The 16,484-nt window shown below is 34.6% G+C and overlaps 1 protein-coding gene across 3 annotated transcripts in view; it reads left to right on the top strand.

Annotated features, from left to right (window-relative positions):
* Nucleotides 1-10,403, top strand: part of LOC127732304 (uncharacterized) — a 96,574-nt gene extending 86,171 nt beyond the window's left edge. For all 3 annotated transcript variants that reach the window (XM_052241369.1, XM_052241366.1, XM_052241368.1), the window contains exons 13-14: nt 2,033-2,090; nt 9,123-10,403. In XM_052241369.1, coding sequence (XP_052097329.1) covers nt 2,033-2,090; nt 9,123-9,958 — 894 coding nt within the window. In that variant the 3' untranslated portion in view covers nt 9,959-10,403. The remainder of the gene's footprint in view (nt 1-2,032; nt 2,091-9,122) is intronic.
* The last annotated feature ends 6,081 nt before the right edge of the window (nt 10,404-16,484 follow it).

Raw genomic sequence — 16,484 nt, 5'->3', positions numbered from 1 at the left:
AAGTGTCTAAATGTCTTCTTTTTCTATGCTGAAATTGTTTTTATAGTGACTAATATTACAACAAAATTTTTACAGTAGGTTTACATAATAAAGCTGTCTGTTTTTCTCGCACGCTGTTGTCAATATAATGGAATTTTGAGCGACTTTCATACAAGTCAGAAATTTAGCTAGCTATAAAGCCAGGTTTAATCCACCATTTTGACATGAATAAATGCCTGTACCAAGTCAGAAATATTACAGTTGTTTTCCATTCGTTTGATGTGTTTGATCTATATGTTTTGCCATTTGATAGAGGACTTTCCGTTTCGAATCTCCCTTGAAGCTCGGTATTTTATGCTGTTTGAGTTATTACAAATAATTCTTGTACAAGTAAGCTATTTAGACAAATTAGTTAGTAAAATCCCAAGATGGCAGATGCCAAAACAGACAAATAATTTTAAAAGTAATAAAATACAGTTTAAGATATGTTGAAAAATCGGAATGTAAACATGGTAAAGAATATGTCGAGACAAAAAAAGAAATGTTATAAAGTGTTTAGAAATTATTTTGACAGAAAAGCAGAATGGTAAGAATCTTTTGATAAACATTGAGAATGTATTAAGAATAATTCAGAATGTTAAGTATCTCTGTTGAGACAAAGTTCATACAAATTAATATAAATTCAGATACAACATGTTACCTGATTTAAATAGTAACTAATCTTTCTGCGAACAATGCATTACAACAAATGTAATTTAATCCATGATTTCATGAGTTTGACACAGTTACTTGATACAAATACTGTGTTTTTACCCAAGATGATGGAGATTCATTGCTTAATTTTAAATGATTCCGAATTTTTTTAACAGCCAGTTTGATAAAACAATAACCGTCACTTCATGCAAGCATCGAAATATTGACTACTAGGCTAATGGTACCCTCGTCTACTTAAAAACCACCAATACTGGCTAGTGGACTCGTGAAATCTTTGGGAACTTAAAGTCCTTAAAGAGATGAATTAGTTCAGTGGTAGTAATCAGGTGAACATTGGCGGTACCAATTCAACTCTACCATATATGCATTTAAACAATCAATGATGCTCGAGACAAATTTATATTTTAGAATGAAAAACCGAATACAAACGTGAAACAGCTGATAAAACAAAGACCGAAACGTACATCTAAACTCCGACAAGGAGCTATGCATAAGGATAATACATTCCTTAATTTAAAAATGATTTCAAAATTATCTGACAGCAACACAAATTTGCCAGTTCTTGGCAAATGATATTTCCGGGGATGAAAGTCCACAAGAAAAGTATAGATCCAGTGATTATAATAACGTTAACATTAACAGTACACATTTTACTGCACCAGATGCTCATTGATACATAAACGTCTGATCATTGATGTTTTAGGCCAAATAATTTGAAAATCGAAACTCCTATACAAATGTCAAAGAGGAGACTAAACCAAAAAAAAAAAAAAACACACAATAATGAAGTCAAACCTGGAAAAAGAATCACATCTAAGCACTAGGCAGATACATTCCTTGTTTTAAAATGATTTTGAAATAACATGAAATAACAGCAATTTAAATCATACCAATATTCGTATTGTCATGCAAGTATCAAAATACTGACTAATAGGGTAATGCTAGGCTAATGCTAACTTCGTGGTCAGAAAGTCCCCTAGCAGACGTATCGATCCAGAGGTATAAATAGATAGAGTTGAATCCCTAACACAGATCAATCAGTCTTCTCATTGTAAGTTTGACGGATTGATGATATCAACTCGACTGATCGGTGACGGATTCATGAATACCTACTAATCAGTAAAACAGTAACATATAATGTTGCAATTGCAAGAACTATATCTGCAACTAGTTTATATGTAGATCTGCAAAATATCTAACATGTTAACTTTTGCATAACCTTTCTAATTGGCTTCGTACTTAAATTATCATACTTATTTAGTGTTCAGTAGAACATTATGAATAGTTGAGCCATTTAAATTATATTTTTTTATTCACTTGTTTCACAAATTGCTTTTAGGTTAAAGTGATTCCTGACAGAGCGAAACTAGACACTAAGCAGGATGACCAACATCCAGGTAAGATTATGTTTACATATTCTCCTATAGCATTTGTATCTATTAATCGGTTTATTTTTTCTACAACATAAGTATATTAATAGCGGTATAATTTCCAAGTCTTGTCTTTAGGAGATGTTTCTTTATTCAAAAGTGCATGCGTTAATTTAAGATTACTTTAACAGTTTTACACATTAATGTGTTTTCACAAATATAGCATTCCTTTGATTATTTCTGTATGTATGACGTTGTTACTTCCTCACTCATGTTAATAGTTGATTATGACCTCAATCCTGTGTAATACAGGTTGAAAGGTTTGATTAGAGCCATTATTTGGCCCCTGAAATAGCAAAAATTGTAAACATCAAAAGTATGCCAATTTGTAATTTGGACACTTAAATGCAGAAAGGTCACGTGTGATGCCACATCATAAACATATAAAAATTTACATATTTGACATGATCTGATCATTTCGCGAATATATATATATATATGTATATATTCTGTATGGTATTAAATTAATAATTAAGATTAATTTCGTTACATCTGGTGATCCGTTTTTTTTTACGATCGCCAATGGCAGTCAGCAGGGTTTAAGAACATCCGTTGTTCGACCTGCTAGTCAAATGCGTTTTGTAAAACTATACTTTTTCACTTTTTTGGTCTTTTGAAAAATGTTGTTTGTGCTGTATTTAGACCCCTCTACCTAGAAATTTGTTTTGTATGCACACGTATAAAGATTGCAGTTTTTTTCCAGCGCAATCATAAGTTTGAACGTTGTTTTCAATTTAGACTTGTTTATATTTTTTTCGTTTTGGCTTGTATTATATTTGCCTTCGGGTTTATATGATCCGTTCATCCTATTTCGACTCTTCAAAATTCAAGAGTCTATCCTAAATTGAGGTAAATTATATGGCCTTCCAAATACCGTTTCGATTCCTAACATCACCGAAGAGACATTATTGTCGAAATCCGAATATGGCGTACAACTTTTTGCACCTTTTGTTTGCGGCATACCATCTTTTCATTGTTTTCTGTTTAGTATACAATTAATAATTAAGATCCATTTTGTTACATCTGCTAGTCAAATGCGTTTTGTTTAAATATACTTTTTTGGTCTTTAGAAAAATGTTTTGTTTGTGCTGTATTTAGACCCCTCTACCAAGCAATTTGTTTTGCATGCACACGTAGAAAAATTGCGGTTTTTATCCATCGCAATCATAGGTTAGAACGTTGTTTTCAATTTAGACTTGTTTAGACTTTCGTCTAAATAACAGCCCAACAATGTTAGATCTGTAAATTTGTGCAACATTTGTTCTTCCCTGGCGGGGTCTCGAACTCATGCTACTGAGATATCGTGGCACCAATCGCCTTGCACCGTGTCCGACGCGCTAGACCACTCGACCACCTAGGCTCTACAAAAAAAAAAGTTTTCGGTGGCTGGGTGTTACCTTTCCTCGTCAGTTTTAATCTAACGTTGTAACACAGTACATGATATATAACGCATGAAGATGGAACTTTTACAGATAAGCTGAATTATCTATCGTAGAGGATCTTACAAATTAATGTAGGATGCAGTCACAGAAACAATTATATTATAAGTACGTCTGAACCAGTGACAACTCTACGACATATTTTATCCATCGAACATATGAGCAACAGATTAACCACGAAAGATATTCTACAAACATAACATCTTTGTAAAATACATTTAGTAGCAACATCTTTCTGCTGTCGCTCGTATCAATACAGTAATGACTAGAATATGCTATTATTTGCAGTTTTTGGGGTTGTGCATGTAAAACGTTTTGAGTCATTATGCAAATATGTAGAAGACATATTTCAAAAAACAATACTGATATCCAACAGAATAATATCTTATGGACATCTGAAGGTTGTTTTTGTTAGATTTGTAAAACTTTTTTTGATATTTGGAGTTAATGTTGGATAGTGGCATACATTATCCTTTCTGAACCGGTTTACAAAATACCGATGTGAATTTAGAGCTATATATGTATAAACGTTTCTGATTTAATGATGTGTGATGAATTCATAAATAACACAATTAAGGTTCCCGCTACATCAGACAAAGTTAAAATTAGAAGAATTTAATTTTTTTTGTATGTCTCCTTTAGTGATAAAGCTCCTAACGTTCTAACATATTTGTACATATAAAAATATGTGGTATGATTGCCAATGAGACGACTTTATTCAAACGACCAAATGACAGAAATAATGACAGAAATTAACAACTATAAGTCACCGTAAGGCCGTCGACAATGAACAAAGCCCATACCGCATAGTCGGCTATGACGGTCCCGAAAAAACAAATGTAAATCAATTCAAACGAAAAAAAAAATAACGGCATAATATTTGAACAAAATAATGAACGAAAAACAATTATGTAACACGGCAAAAACGACAACCACTGAATTACAGGCTTCTGACTTGTGACAGGCATATACAGAATGTAGCGGTGTAACAGTACAACATAACAAACTATAAACATCACCTGAAAAAGTCTTAACTCATCAGAAGGATACAAATAGAAATACATTTAACAAAAACACGGAGTGCACGTGAACGGGTACTTGTACATTCCAACAATGAAAAGACAATCTTTGATATCCATAACATTAACAGTACTTATTTTATTGCACCAACAAATCATTTCGACAATTAAGGTTTCGTCAGTGATGCTACTATACAAAACCTAATACAATACGTTGGAGAGTTGACAAAAACAAATTGGAATCAAAAGTAAGCCCAAAACCAGGCTAAGTGCTACGATTTGAGAGTTCCACATGACTTTCAATCAAGATAGGCACTTCGAACACGAGAAATTTGTAGTGTTGTGTGTATTTACCTTCAATGGGAGTGGATACCTGTATTGCAGGAAAAAAGGAGTAATTGTCATGCTCAGTATATAGTGTATAGTGTTATTTCCAGCTGATGAGGAATTAATTGGGTATCGAGATGATTTTGAACATTTTTTCTTTTTTAAATTACAAAGATTCTAACTCCAAAGGGCAAATTTGATTAATAGATTTTCCAGTGTCAAATACTTCTTGCATGTTCAGGACAATTTAAAAAAAAAATACAATTAGTAGGTCCTATAATAGAGGCCATTTAGCTGGAAGGCCGGGAGAATTAAGACAGTCTCTGTGACATGAGTGTTTTTTTAGGTACAAACAGAAATTTAGCCTTACAACTGGCCACTTTCGGACCCCTCAAATATATTTTGCAAAGTTTCTTATCGTACAGAGAGTATTGCAGTTTTCTACATGAGGCAATTGCATTTAATGTCCAAATTTTGAGTGGACGTGAGTGCGTACTTGATATATCCCACACGGCCCACTTAGGCGAAGGTTTTACTGCCAGTCGGAGGAAGGCCAATGGTGACCATATTTCTATTCCCCAGTCACCCTTAGAGGGAGTCATGATGAATAATTTATTTTCGTTGATACCAATTTTCATGGATTGAAGATATTTGGATTCCTGGTTTAAACAGAATTTGCATTTAAACCAGAAGTAAACATGTTCATCTAAAAGTCTTGTTAAATTGCATTTCATCTATGATTTAAAGAAAACAACTACAAAGAGCACAATTTTTAACAAATTTACTGGTCTTCAGCTTGTATCAAGGACGTGGTATTTAGGATTTTGACAGCCTTGAAAATGAAGACATGTTACACAGGATCAACTAATTTGCTTCGTATCAGCAACTCCAAAAACAAATTGTAATGTAGAGCTGTAGAAAGCGTTTCATTTCCGTATTTCATATTCAACGTCCAATTCTGATCTGACGTGAATTCCTATTTATACATCTCACATATATTTCTCATTGATCACAACGTTTGTTATATGCTTTAACATGAATGGAAATAAGGATAAGAACTTCAGACACAAGTAATTTGTAAAGAGTAACTTTTATTTAACTGCACTGTGTTGAGATCAGTGTTGCAGAAAGTACTGTGCAATTCCCCAGCTGAGGAGGAGGTGTTTCAGATGATTTTTTCACTTAAGTAACAAAGATTCAAACTCCCTCGGGCATAGTGATTGATTGATGGGTGGTGGCCTAATTTCCAGCGGCAAATATTTCTTGCATGTTCAGGACATGTACTAATAAATACAATAGGTAGGTCCTGTAATAGAGGACATTTGACATGAAGGTCGGGAAAATTATGACTGCCGCAGTGAATGGAGTGTTTATTAGATACGGAAATAAATCTTGCCTCGCAACAGGCCACCTTCGGATCTCTAACGAGTTTTTGCAAGGGTTTTTAACGTGCAGAGAGCATGGCAATCACATGAGGCATCGAATTTAATTCTGAGTTGACGTGTCTGCGTACTTGTACATCCCGCATAGACAACATGACGGTTCACTTTGCCAAGTGTTGTACTGCCGGTAGGTAGAACACCTTAGTGGCCATATCTCTCTTCACCAGTCACCCTGTGTGGTTCTTGTTAAAATGAAGGCAGCAGACTCAAATTAGAAGTTTAGTATGTGGAATACTTTTTCTTTACCTCTTTTCAAATTTAAATATATACGTGGCATATCTGTAAATGTAACAGCGACCCAATGATTATTATATTGTAATATAAATGCGCATACGGTTTTCATCAAATTACACTTCCAGAAGCCCAAAATTTGCCTGAATAAAGTCTTTGAATTTCAACAATTCAACAAACACCCTAAAAAATCAACAACCTATACCAAATTCCCCAAATGAAAAAAATACATTTCAAATTGACAAAAGACAACGACTGACATGCTTAGGCTTGTGACCTCAGACAGGCAAGTTGTGTGTTCAGATTAAACAATTTAGCTGTATACCAATAATACATACTAGCACCATTATTCAGGAAAACTTATTGTTGGATTAAATGATCACAAATAAAACTGACAATAACAGTGAAATTCCTGTTTTTCCTTTTCTTTTTTAAGTAATTTGTACCTCAAATAAATTTAATCAGGAACATTTAAGATCGAGTCAGAATGATTGATTGTTAGTTGCATATTCAGGACGAGATCAAATTAGCAATAAATACAATAGGTAGGTCCTGAAATAGAGGTCGTCCGGGATGAAGGTCGGGGAAAATGAGGGTATATTGGAAAGGGACAGAAATTCAGCCTTGCAACAGGCCACCTGCGGACCGCCTTAAAAACTGTTGCAAGGATTCTTTACGTATAAAGAGCGGGCACTCGCTTTAAATGAGGCATCAGAATTAACATCCCCATTTTGACTGGACGAGGCTGCGTAATTGATACATCCAGCACAGCCAAACGAACGCCCAACTTTGGCGAGAATTTTGCTGCCGGTCGGAGGGAGACCAATGATAACCATATTTCTATTCCGTAGTCACCCTTGTGGGGAGTCATAATGAATACTTTGGATTATATTTTTTCGTGGGTACCAATTTTAGTGGATTGAGGAAATTTGATTTCGTGGTTAAACCAAAATTTGCATATAAACCAATAGAAAACATCTTCATCTAAAAGTCTTGTTATATTGCATTTCATCTATAAGTTTCCATATAACGTTACAGTCGGCGACAACGATTGATTGATTTAAATTAAAAAGAACAACAAAGAGCACAATTTTGGTCTTCGGCTGGTATGAAGGACGGGGTATTCGGGATTTTGACAACCTCAAAAACGAAGACATGTTAGATAGGTTCAACAATTTTGCTTCGGATAGGCATCCCAAAACCATTGTAATGTAAAGCTGTAATACACGTGTCATTTACCTTTCATTATAATCAACAACCCAATTCTGAATTGACGTGAATGCGTATTTATACATCCCACAGAACTACGTGAAAACCCTGGAGGCGAATACTTGGGTTTTTATACGGAGAGATTTGTACGGAATACTCTATCGTGGATTGAAGGAGATTCCCTTGCAAAACATGCTCCATACCAGATATTTTTGTAACCGAAATACATCATGTGCTAAGATGTGTCTTATAATGATATTCACTTTCCCCTATTGTAAAAAAATATAGTTTTATTCATGAAGAACATTTTTAAACATCAGCAATCACAATTCTCAGAGACATGTTTTCTGACTGGTAAGGTCATAAAAGATCAATTGATTAATTGTTGTTTGCTTTACCTGCAATGGCAAATATTTCATTCATTTTTAAGACGAGAACAAATAAGGAATACATTTAAAATGCAAGTACTGTAAAGTGAGACAATTTAAAATTCCTATTGTAAAAAAAAACCACTCTACTAGCCAACATCGCCGGTGTGTTTCTACTTTATTCATTTCGACCCATTAAAGTCGGACGTTTGTTTTCTTTACAAAAAAACAACATATGCTAAATAAAGTTCAAGGTAGTAAGGACCTTTGAGGTTGGGGGATGGTCTAAACATGGGATTGTGGATACAGAAGTGCAGCTGGTATTTCAACCCCTTCGTATATTGAAATGTTGTAAAAATCACGACCCATTAATTTATTTCATGACATATTTATTACTCGTTCATATATTTCTTAGTTATCAGTACATTTTTTTAGATATCTTAATTTGATTTAAAAGCGGAAAACACATACATACAGATATTTTATCAAAAGATAAAAATACTGGCTCATATACAGTTTACCTTGATGGAATTGCAACCAACTAATATATTTGACATATCAAAAAGATACCTATTCCAGCGAAACGTCTGTGTAAAATGTTCATATAGGAAGAGACACAGCCCTCCTTTTCCCGTGATTAGGACAAAAGAAGTCAATCAAATTATATATTACATCCAGGACATTACTATGCTCTACACAGATCTGTTTTTCAATGTCATTTTTCACTTTTTTTACGATTTTCCTTGAACTATATGATGTGGTCGGATCATGTTGAGCTCGATTTGTTCAAAGTGAAAATTAGTAATTGTTAACATCGGAGAGAAAATTTTAGTTCGTGAAAAATTCAATATTACATAATAATATATAGTACGCACAATATACAAAAAAATGCATCATTTAATCCCTTTTAGTGGTACATTTTTGTAATCGATTGTTGAAATAACCAAATCATTATTTATTTCAGAAAATGAACCTATCAAAGAAGAACCATTCACTCAGGATCAAGAATCTGTCAAAATCAACCTTCCTGTTTCTGTCAGTTTACGTCAACAGTTAAATATAAAACAGTCAACGAATGAAAATCTACAAAATACTAGCTGTCTCAAAACAGACAATACATTAGTGTTTACCGACTACAGAAATCGACAACTTATTATTTGTAATTCAGACGGTACTGATATCCATCACATTCCTCTGTCCTATACACCGTGGTTTATGACCGTGGTAAATATTAACACTGTAGCAGTATCATGTAGATATGACAAAACCATACTGATAATAAATATATCTACAGGTTCTGTCACCAGTACAATCAACACCAGTGGTCGCTGCTACGGAATATCATATAATGATAATAACCTGTACGTTGTTACTGATAGAAATATAATACATGTGATGGACCTGACAGGTAAAGTAATACGTACTATACCTTTACCTTCACACCGTATCGCCGACATTACAGTAGACCGAGACAGGTTGGTCTATATAGACTTTAAATCAATATACTGCTGCTCGTTAGATGGAAAATTAATTTGGAAGTTTAAAAAGGATACAATTCAAGATTTACGTGGTGTAACAACAGATGATGAGGGGAATGTGTATGTGACTAATGGGAGGACACACACTGTAGTAGTTGTATCTGACGATGGTGAACAGTATAGAGAAATTCTTACTAAATCAGATGGATTGGATAGGCCGTTTGAAATTTATTTTGACAATAAAGAAAATATTCTACTTGTTTGTAATAGTTATGACGGAAATGCTTTTCTATTTGACGTGAAAAAAAACTATCATAAATGAACATGAATAATTCTTTCAGACAATGAGTTTATTCGGACTCGGATCTGTTTATGCATTAAGTCATTTAAACTAACTTCTATTTATTTGTGTTTTCTTTACTATCAATCTAACTTAATACCTGTACAGCGGTATTCCGTATTCAAACTAAACACAATATTAACAACTGTGATATGTAAATGTTTTGTGTGATCAACGCTTAAATTTTATGTGTGATATCAAATCAACTTTATATGGATATTTAGAGAAATGTTGGAGACATGTTGTCTTTGATTCATGTGCACTTTTTATATTTCATTAAATATTTTGAAACTGCATAAAAATTGTTTCAGAGGACATTTAAATTCAAGTCATATGTATGTCCTCAATATTTTTTTTATTCGAATTAATTTAAATATTCTATATGGATGTGTAGATTGTAAATAAAATCGGAACAAATTAAGATTTGTATCGTGTCGTTGAGTTGCTGTCTCATTAACTGAAACCTATTTTTACCTTCATTTGCCTTTCATATGCTTCTTTCATCCCGGTAGACTTACATTTACATTTTATGTACATTGTTTATTTGTTCTCTTCCTGAATATGCATGATTAATTTGCCACTGGACGATAAACAACAAATTAACCAACTAATTCTGCTATTCATACCAAACTATATGACATGTTTTAAGTTTATTTGTGTGGTTTTTTTTCTAATCTGATGAAGATTTTAACAACTAGATGGTAATCAAGTTCAAATAACACATGGTATAACACCATACAGGCTGATATTACTGTGGTACAATAGTTTTGTGTCCTACATCCAAATTTAATTCCATGACAGAATTATTAAAAGATTATGATTGATTTTGAAAATGTAATTTGAATCTTCCTCGACTGTTGCATTTGATTAATGTTCTTCGAATATGAAATTTTCGGCATTTTAAAAAAAATGAAATTTCATTTGTTCTATATATTTCAATATGGAAAATCAAAAAAATTTTCCGAGTAAGAAACAATGTTTATGCTACTATCTTTTATGTATAATTCAAAGATATTATCAATGAAAATGTTATCAGGCGTTCTCATCTAAAAACGGGTTTTTCTTACTGAATCAAATGGATATTTATTTGGAATTTATTTGATCAAACAACAAAATATTCTGCTGGTTTATTATATAAATGACGAAAAGGGGTTTTTTTTTTACGTAAAAGAGAAACAAACATAAATGAACATTAGTTACTTTATTCGAATTCAGATTTGTTTTTGCATTGAGTCATTCGAAATTGATTGTATGTGTTTGTGTTTTATCTACCGAATACAAATTCAACTTAATCAATTATGATTTATTTTACGGAATTACTAACATGCTTTCTTAATAGTTCAATATAAGATATCTTTAATTAAATGCGTTTTTATGTGTTTGATTGCCGCTTAAAGTTTATGTGCGACAATAAAAAAGCTTTATATGAATTTTGCGGGAAATGTTATATAGGTCAATGACATGTTGTTCTTGGTTCACTTCCACTTGCTAGCTTGGTTGTGATGGTTGGTGCAAAAACTCAAAATATATTTCAGAGCATCTTTTAAAAACCCGCAAAAATTATTTTATATATACATATATATTTGACTCGTTTCTTTTCGTGTGTTGTTTGCTTCTTGTGTACATATAATGTTTGCATGTTAACCCGGCGGGGTTTGACTCTTTGCAACAAATATTATTATTTAAATTTTAGTCGTATGTATATAATCTTTCTCGAAATAAAAAGATTCTATACGAATCTTTAGTAAAATAGAGCAAATTTTAATGTGTCACTTTCATTCTGCAGTTCTTAAACCCCTACTCCAATAACAACAACCCTTCCCACCTCCAATGTATTCCTGTAGACGTCTGTGCACGCATTGCAGCAATTTTCTATTCGTCGGGTCCTGAATATGACGGAAATTTTTGCAACTGCAAAATTAATATTTGTCATTGGACGTTATGGAACTAACCATTAATATTTCACGTACTTACGAAAATGATGGCCAGGAAAAGAAAGCCCAAGTGGAATACGTCAATGACACCATACGCAAACGAAATAAAAAGATGTGACATATACATCAATGAGACAGTACCCTAATGGATCAAATAGTTTTTAAAAATCTAACTCAATGATGCAGTACTCAAAGGACACAAAACATAAAAAAAGATGTGACATATGTGAATGAGACAGTAACCAAACGACTCAAAGAAAGAAAAAAAGGTGCGTCATATACGCCAAGGAAACATTACTCAAACAGAAAAAAAAAATGTGGAAGATACATCAATGAGACTACCTTTACAACGCAGATTATAAAAAAGGTATTGCATATGAGATACAACCTTTAACGACACAAGTACTAAAGAATAATGTGGCATATAAATCAATGAGATTAGACTCTTACGACGCAGATAATAGAAAATGGAATGGCATATGAGATACATCCTTAACGAAACATGTACTAAAGGAAAATATGGCAAATACGCCAATGAGACTAGACTCTTACGACGCAGATAATAGAAAATGGACTGTCATATGAGATACATCCTTAACGACACTGAAGTACTGAAGATGTTGCAAATACGTCAATGGAACATAACTCCAAAGAATAAAAACAAATGTGGAACGAGACACATCCTAAAATAGGATGTATCATAAAAATCAATGGCACAGTACTCTAACGAAATTAATAATAAAAACAGATGTGTCATGTAACTCATCGCCCCAAAAAACAAAAAAACAATGTGGCATATACGTCAATGATCGATTGTGGGTTGCTTAAAGTGGCACACTATTTCAAGTTCAGACGAGAACAAATTAATATTTAAGACAATAGTTAGGTCCTAAAATAGAGGCCGTCCGGGATGAAAGTCGGGTATATATTGACTGGAAAATGAGGGTTAAGTGGATTGGGACGGAAATGTTGCAAAGGTTTTTAACGTGCAGAGAGCATAGTGCTCTCTCGACATGAGGCATCTGATAAAACGTCCCCATTCTGACCGGACGTGGCTTCGTACTTGTACATTCCGCACAGCCAAACGACGTTAACAAGACAGTTTCCGGCGAAACAAATTATAAAAATATGCCGCTTAAACCCTAATGACACAATACGCCATTAACGGAAATATTAAAACAAATTGTGTCGTTTTCGCCAATAAGAAAGTATCTTTACATTAAGAATAGTGTATGAAGTGGCATTTACATTTCTGTACATCAGCGATACAGTATTTTCACAACACAAATAGTGAATGAGACATGAGCAGCAAATATTGCATACACATATGAAGAAGAGTACCCCAACGACAAAAATAATAATAAAAAAAGGTTGCATATCCGCAATAAGACGGTACTCTAATAACACAAATAGTTTTGAAAAATGTGTCATATACTTCAATGAGACAGAAACCAACGACACTAACCATAAAAAGCCAACGAGAAAGTATACTAACGACGCAAGTGAGTAAATGATGTGGCATTAATGACAATCAGACAGAACTCCAACGACAGTAAAATGGTGTGGCATATACTTCAATGATACATAAATATTAAAAACACAATGTTGTGGCATATAGGTTTTTGAAACATATACTTCAATGGGATGTGTCGTATATATCAATGATATAGTCCTACGACATAAACATTGTGGTATATTCGTCAATGTGACAATACCTTAACGACGCGAAAAAAATGTGGCATACAGGTCAATCAGACCGTACTCAAACCACACATATTTCAACTAGAGGATCTCAAGAGCCTGTGTCGCTCACCTGATTCTACTTTGGTTTTGGAAATCATGTAAAAATAGATTAAAATCATAACAGATACCCTAATAATGAGTGAGGCCAAACTTGGTTTAATATTGGTCCTGTAATTTGATAAAAAAATCCTGGTGGCCATCTTGAACAGTAAATCGGCAACAAAGTAGCAACACTTCATCAGCACCTCATAAGAAACATTTATGCCATGTTTTGGTTTCATTCCATTCAGTGCACCTCTAGAAGAAGCATTTGTATGTATTTCCCATAGGGTCTTATGTTAAAGGAAGTTCCCCCATTGGCGGCCATCATGGATGAAGGATCAGCTTCAAAGTAACAAAACTAAGTCAGCACCTCATAAGGAACATTCATGACATGTTTGTTTTCAATCCATTCTGTATGTGGTTCTTTAAAAGAAGACATTTGTATGTATTGTCCACAGGGTCCTGTGTTAAACATTGTCCCCATCTGGCGGCCATCGTGGATGAAGGATCAGCTTCAAAGTAACAACACTTGGTCAGCAACTCAAAAGGAACATGCATGCTTGTTTGGTTACATTCCATGCAATGGTTCTCTAAAAGAAAACATTTGTATGTATTTCTCATAGGGTCCTATGTTAAACTAAGTCCTCCGCTGGCGGCCATCTTAGATTATGGATCAGCTTCATAGTAACAACACTTGGTCAGCACCTCAAGGAACATTCATGCCATGTTTGGTTTCATTGCATTCAGTGGTTCTCTAAAAGAAGACATTTGTATGTATTTCCAATAGGGTTCTATGTTAAAATATGTCCCCCGCTGGCGGTCATCCTGGATGATGGATCAGCTTTAAAGTAACAACACTTGGTCAGCACCTCATAAGGAACATTCATGTCATGTTTGGTTTCATTCCATTCAGTGGTTCTCTAAAAGAAGACATTTGCATGTATTTCCCATAGGGTCCTATGTTAAACTAAGTCCCCCGCTGGCGGCCATCTTGGATTATGGATCGGCTTCATAGTACCAACACTTGGTCAGTACCTCATAAGGAACATTCATGCCATGTTTGGTTTCATTCCATTCTGTGGTTCTCTAAAAGAAGACGTTTGTATGTATTTCCCATAGGGTCCTATGTTAAACTAAGTCCCCCGCTGGCGGCCATCTTGGATTATGGATCGGATTCAAAGTAACAACACTCGGTTTTTACCTCATAAGGAACATTCATGCCATGTTTGGTTTCATTCCATTCAGTGGTTCTCTAAAAGAAGACATTTGTATGTATTTCTCATAGGGTCCCATGTTAAATTAAGTCCCCCTGCTGGCGGCCATCTTGGATTATGGATCGGCTTCAAAGAAACAACACTCAGTCAGCACCTCATAAGAAACATTCATGCCATGTTTGGTTTCATTCAATTCACTGGTTCTCTAAAAGAAGACATTTGTATGTATTTCCCATATGTCCACTGTTAAACTAAGTCCTCCGCTGGCGGCCATCTCGGATTATGGATCGGCTTCATAGTAACAACACTTGGTCAGCACCTCATAAGGAACATTCATGCCATGTTTGGTTTCATTCCATTCAGTGGTTCTCTAAAAGAAGACATTTGTATGTATTTCCCATAGGGTCCTATGTTAAACTAAGTCCCCCGCTGGCGGCCATCTTGGATGATGGATCCTATACAAAGTAACAAAACTTAGTCAGGACCTCATAAGGAACATTCATGCCATGTTTGGTTTCAATCCATTCAGTATGTGGTTCTCTAAAAGAAGACATCTGTATGTATTGTCCATAGGGTCCTTTGTTAAACATTGTCCCCATCTGGCGGCCATCGTATATGAAGGATCAGCTTCAAAGTAACAACACTTGGTCAGCACCTCAAAAGGAACATGCATGCAATGTTTGGTTTCATTCCATTCAATGGTTCTCTAAAAGAAAGCATTTGTATGTATTTCTCATAGGGTCCTATGTTAAACTAAGTCCTCCGTTGGCGGCCATCATAGATTATGGATCGGCTTCATAGTAACAACACTTGGTCAGCACCTCATAAGGGACATTCATGCCATGTTTGGTTTCATTGCATTCAGTGGTTCTCTAAAAGAAGACATTTGTATGTATTTCCAATAGGGTCCTATGTTAAACTAAGTCCCCCGCTAGCGGCCATCTTGGATGATGGATCAGCTTCAAATTAACAACACTTGGTCAGCACCTCATAAGAAACATTCGTATTATGTTTGGTTTCATTCCATTCAGTGGTTCTCTAAAAGAAGACATTTGTATGTATTTCCCATAGGGTCCTATATTAAACTAAGTCCCCCGCTGGCGGCCATCTTGGATTATGGATCGGCTTCATAGTAACAACACTCGGTCAGCACCTCATAAGGAACATTCATGCCATGTTTGGTTTCATTCCATTCTGTGGTTCTCTAAAAGAAGACGTTTGTATGTATTTCCCATAAGGTCTCATGTTAAACTAAGTCCCCTGCTGGCGGCCATCATGAATTATGGATCGGCTTCAAAGTAACAACACTCGGTCAGCACCTCATAAGGAACATTCATGCCATGTTTGGTTTCATTCCATTCAGTGGTTCTCTAAAAGAAGACATTTGTATGTATTTCTCATAGGGTCCCATGTTAAATTAAGTCCCCTGCTGGCGGCCATCTTGGATTATGGATCGGCTTCAAAGTAACAACATTCGGTCAGCACCTCATAAGAAACATTCATGCCATGTTTGGTTTCATTCTATTCAGTGGTTCTCTAAAAGAAGACATTTGTATGTATTTCCCATAGGGTCCA

This window comes from Mytilus californianus, unplaced genomic scaffold, assembly GCF_021869535.1.
Source record: "Mytilus californianus isolate M0D057914Y unplaced genomic scaffold, xbMytCali1.0.p SCAF_23, whole genome shotgun sequence".
Lineage (NCBI taxonomy): Eukaryota > Metazoa > Mollusca > Bivalvia > Mytilida > Mytilidae > Mytilus > Mytilus californianus.
The sequence above is the reverse complement of the archived record's forward strand: the minus strand, read 5'-3'. Positions and strand labels throughout refer to the sequence as shown.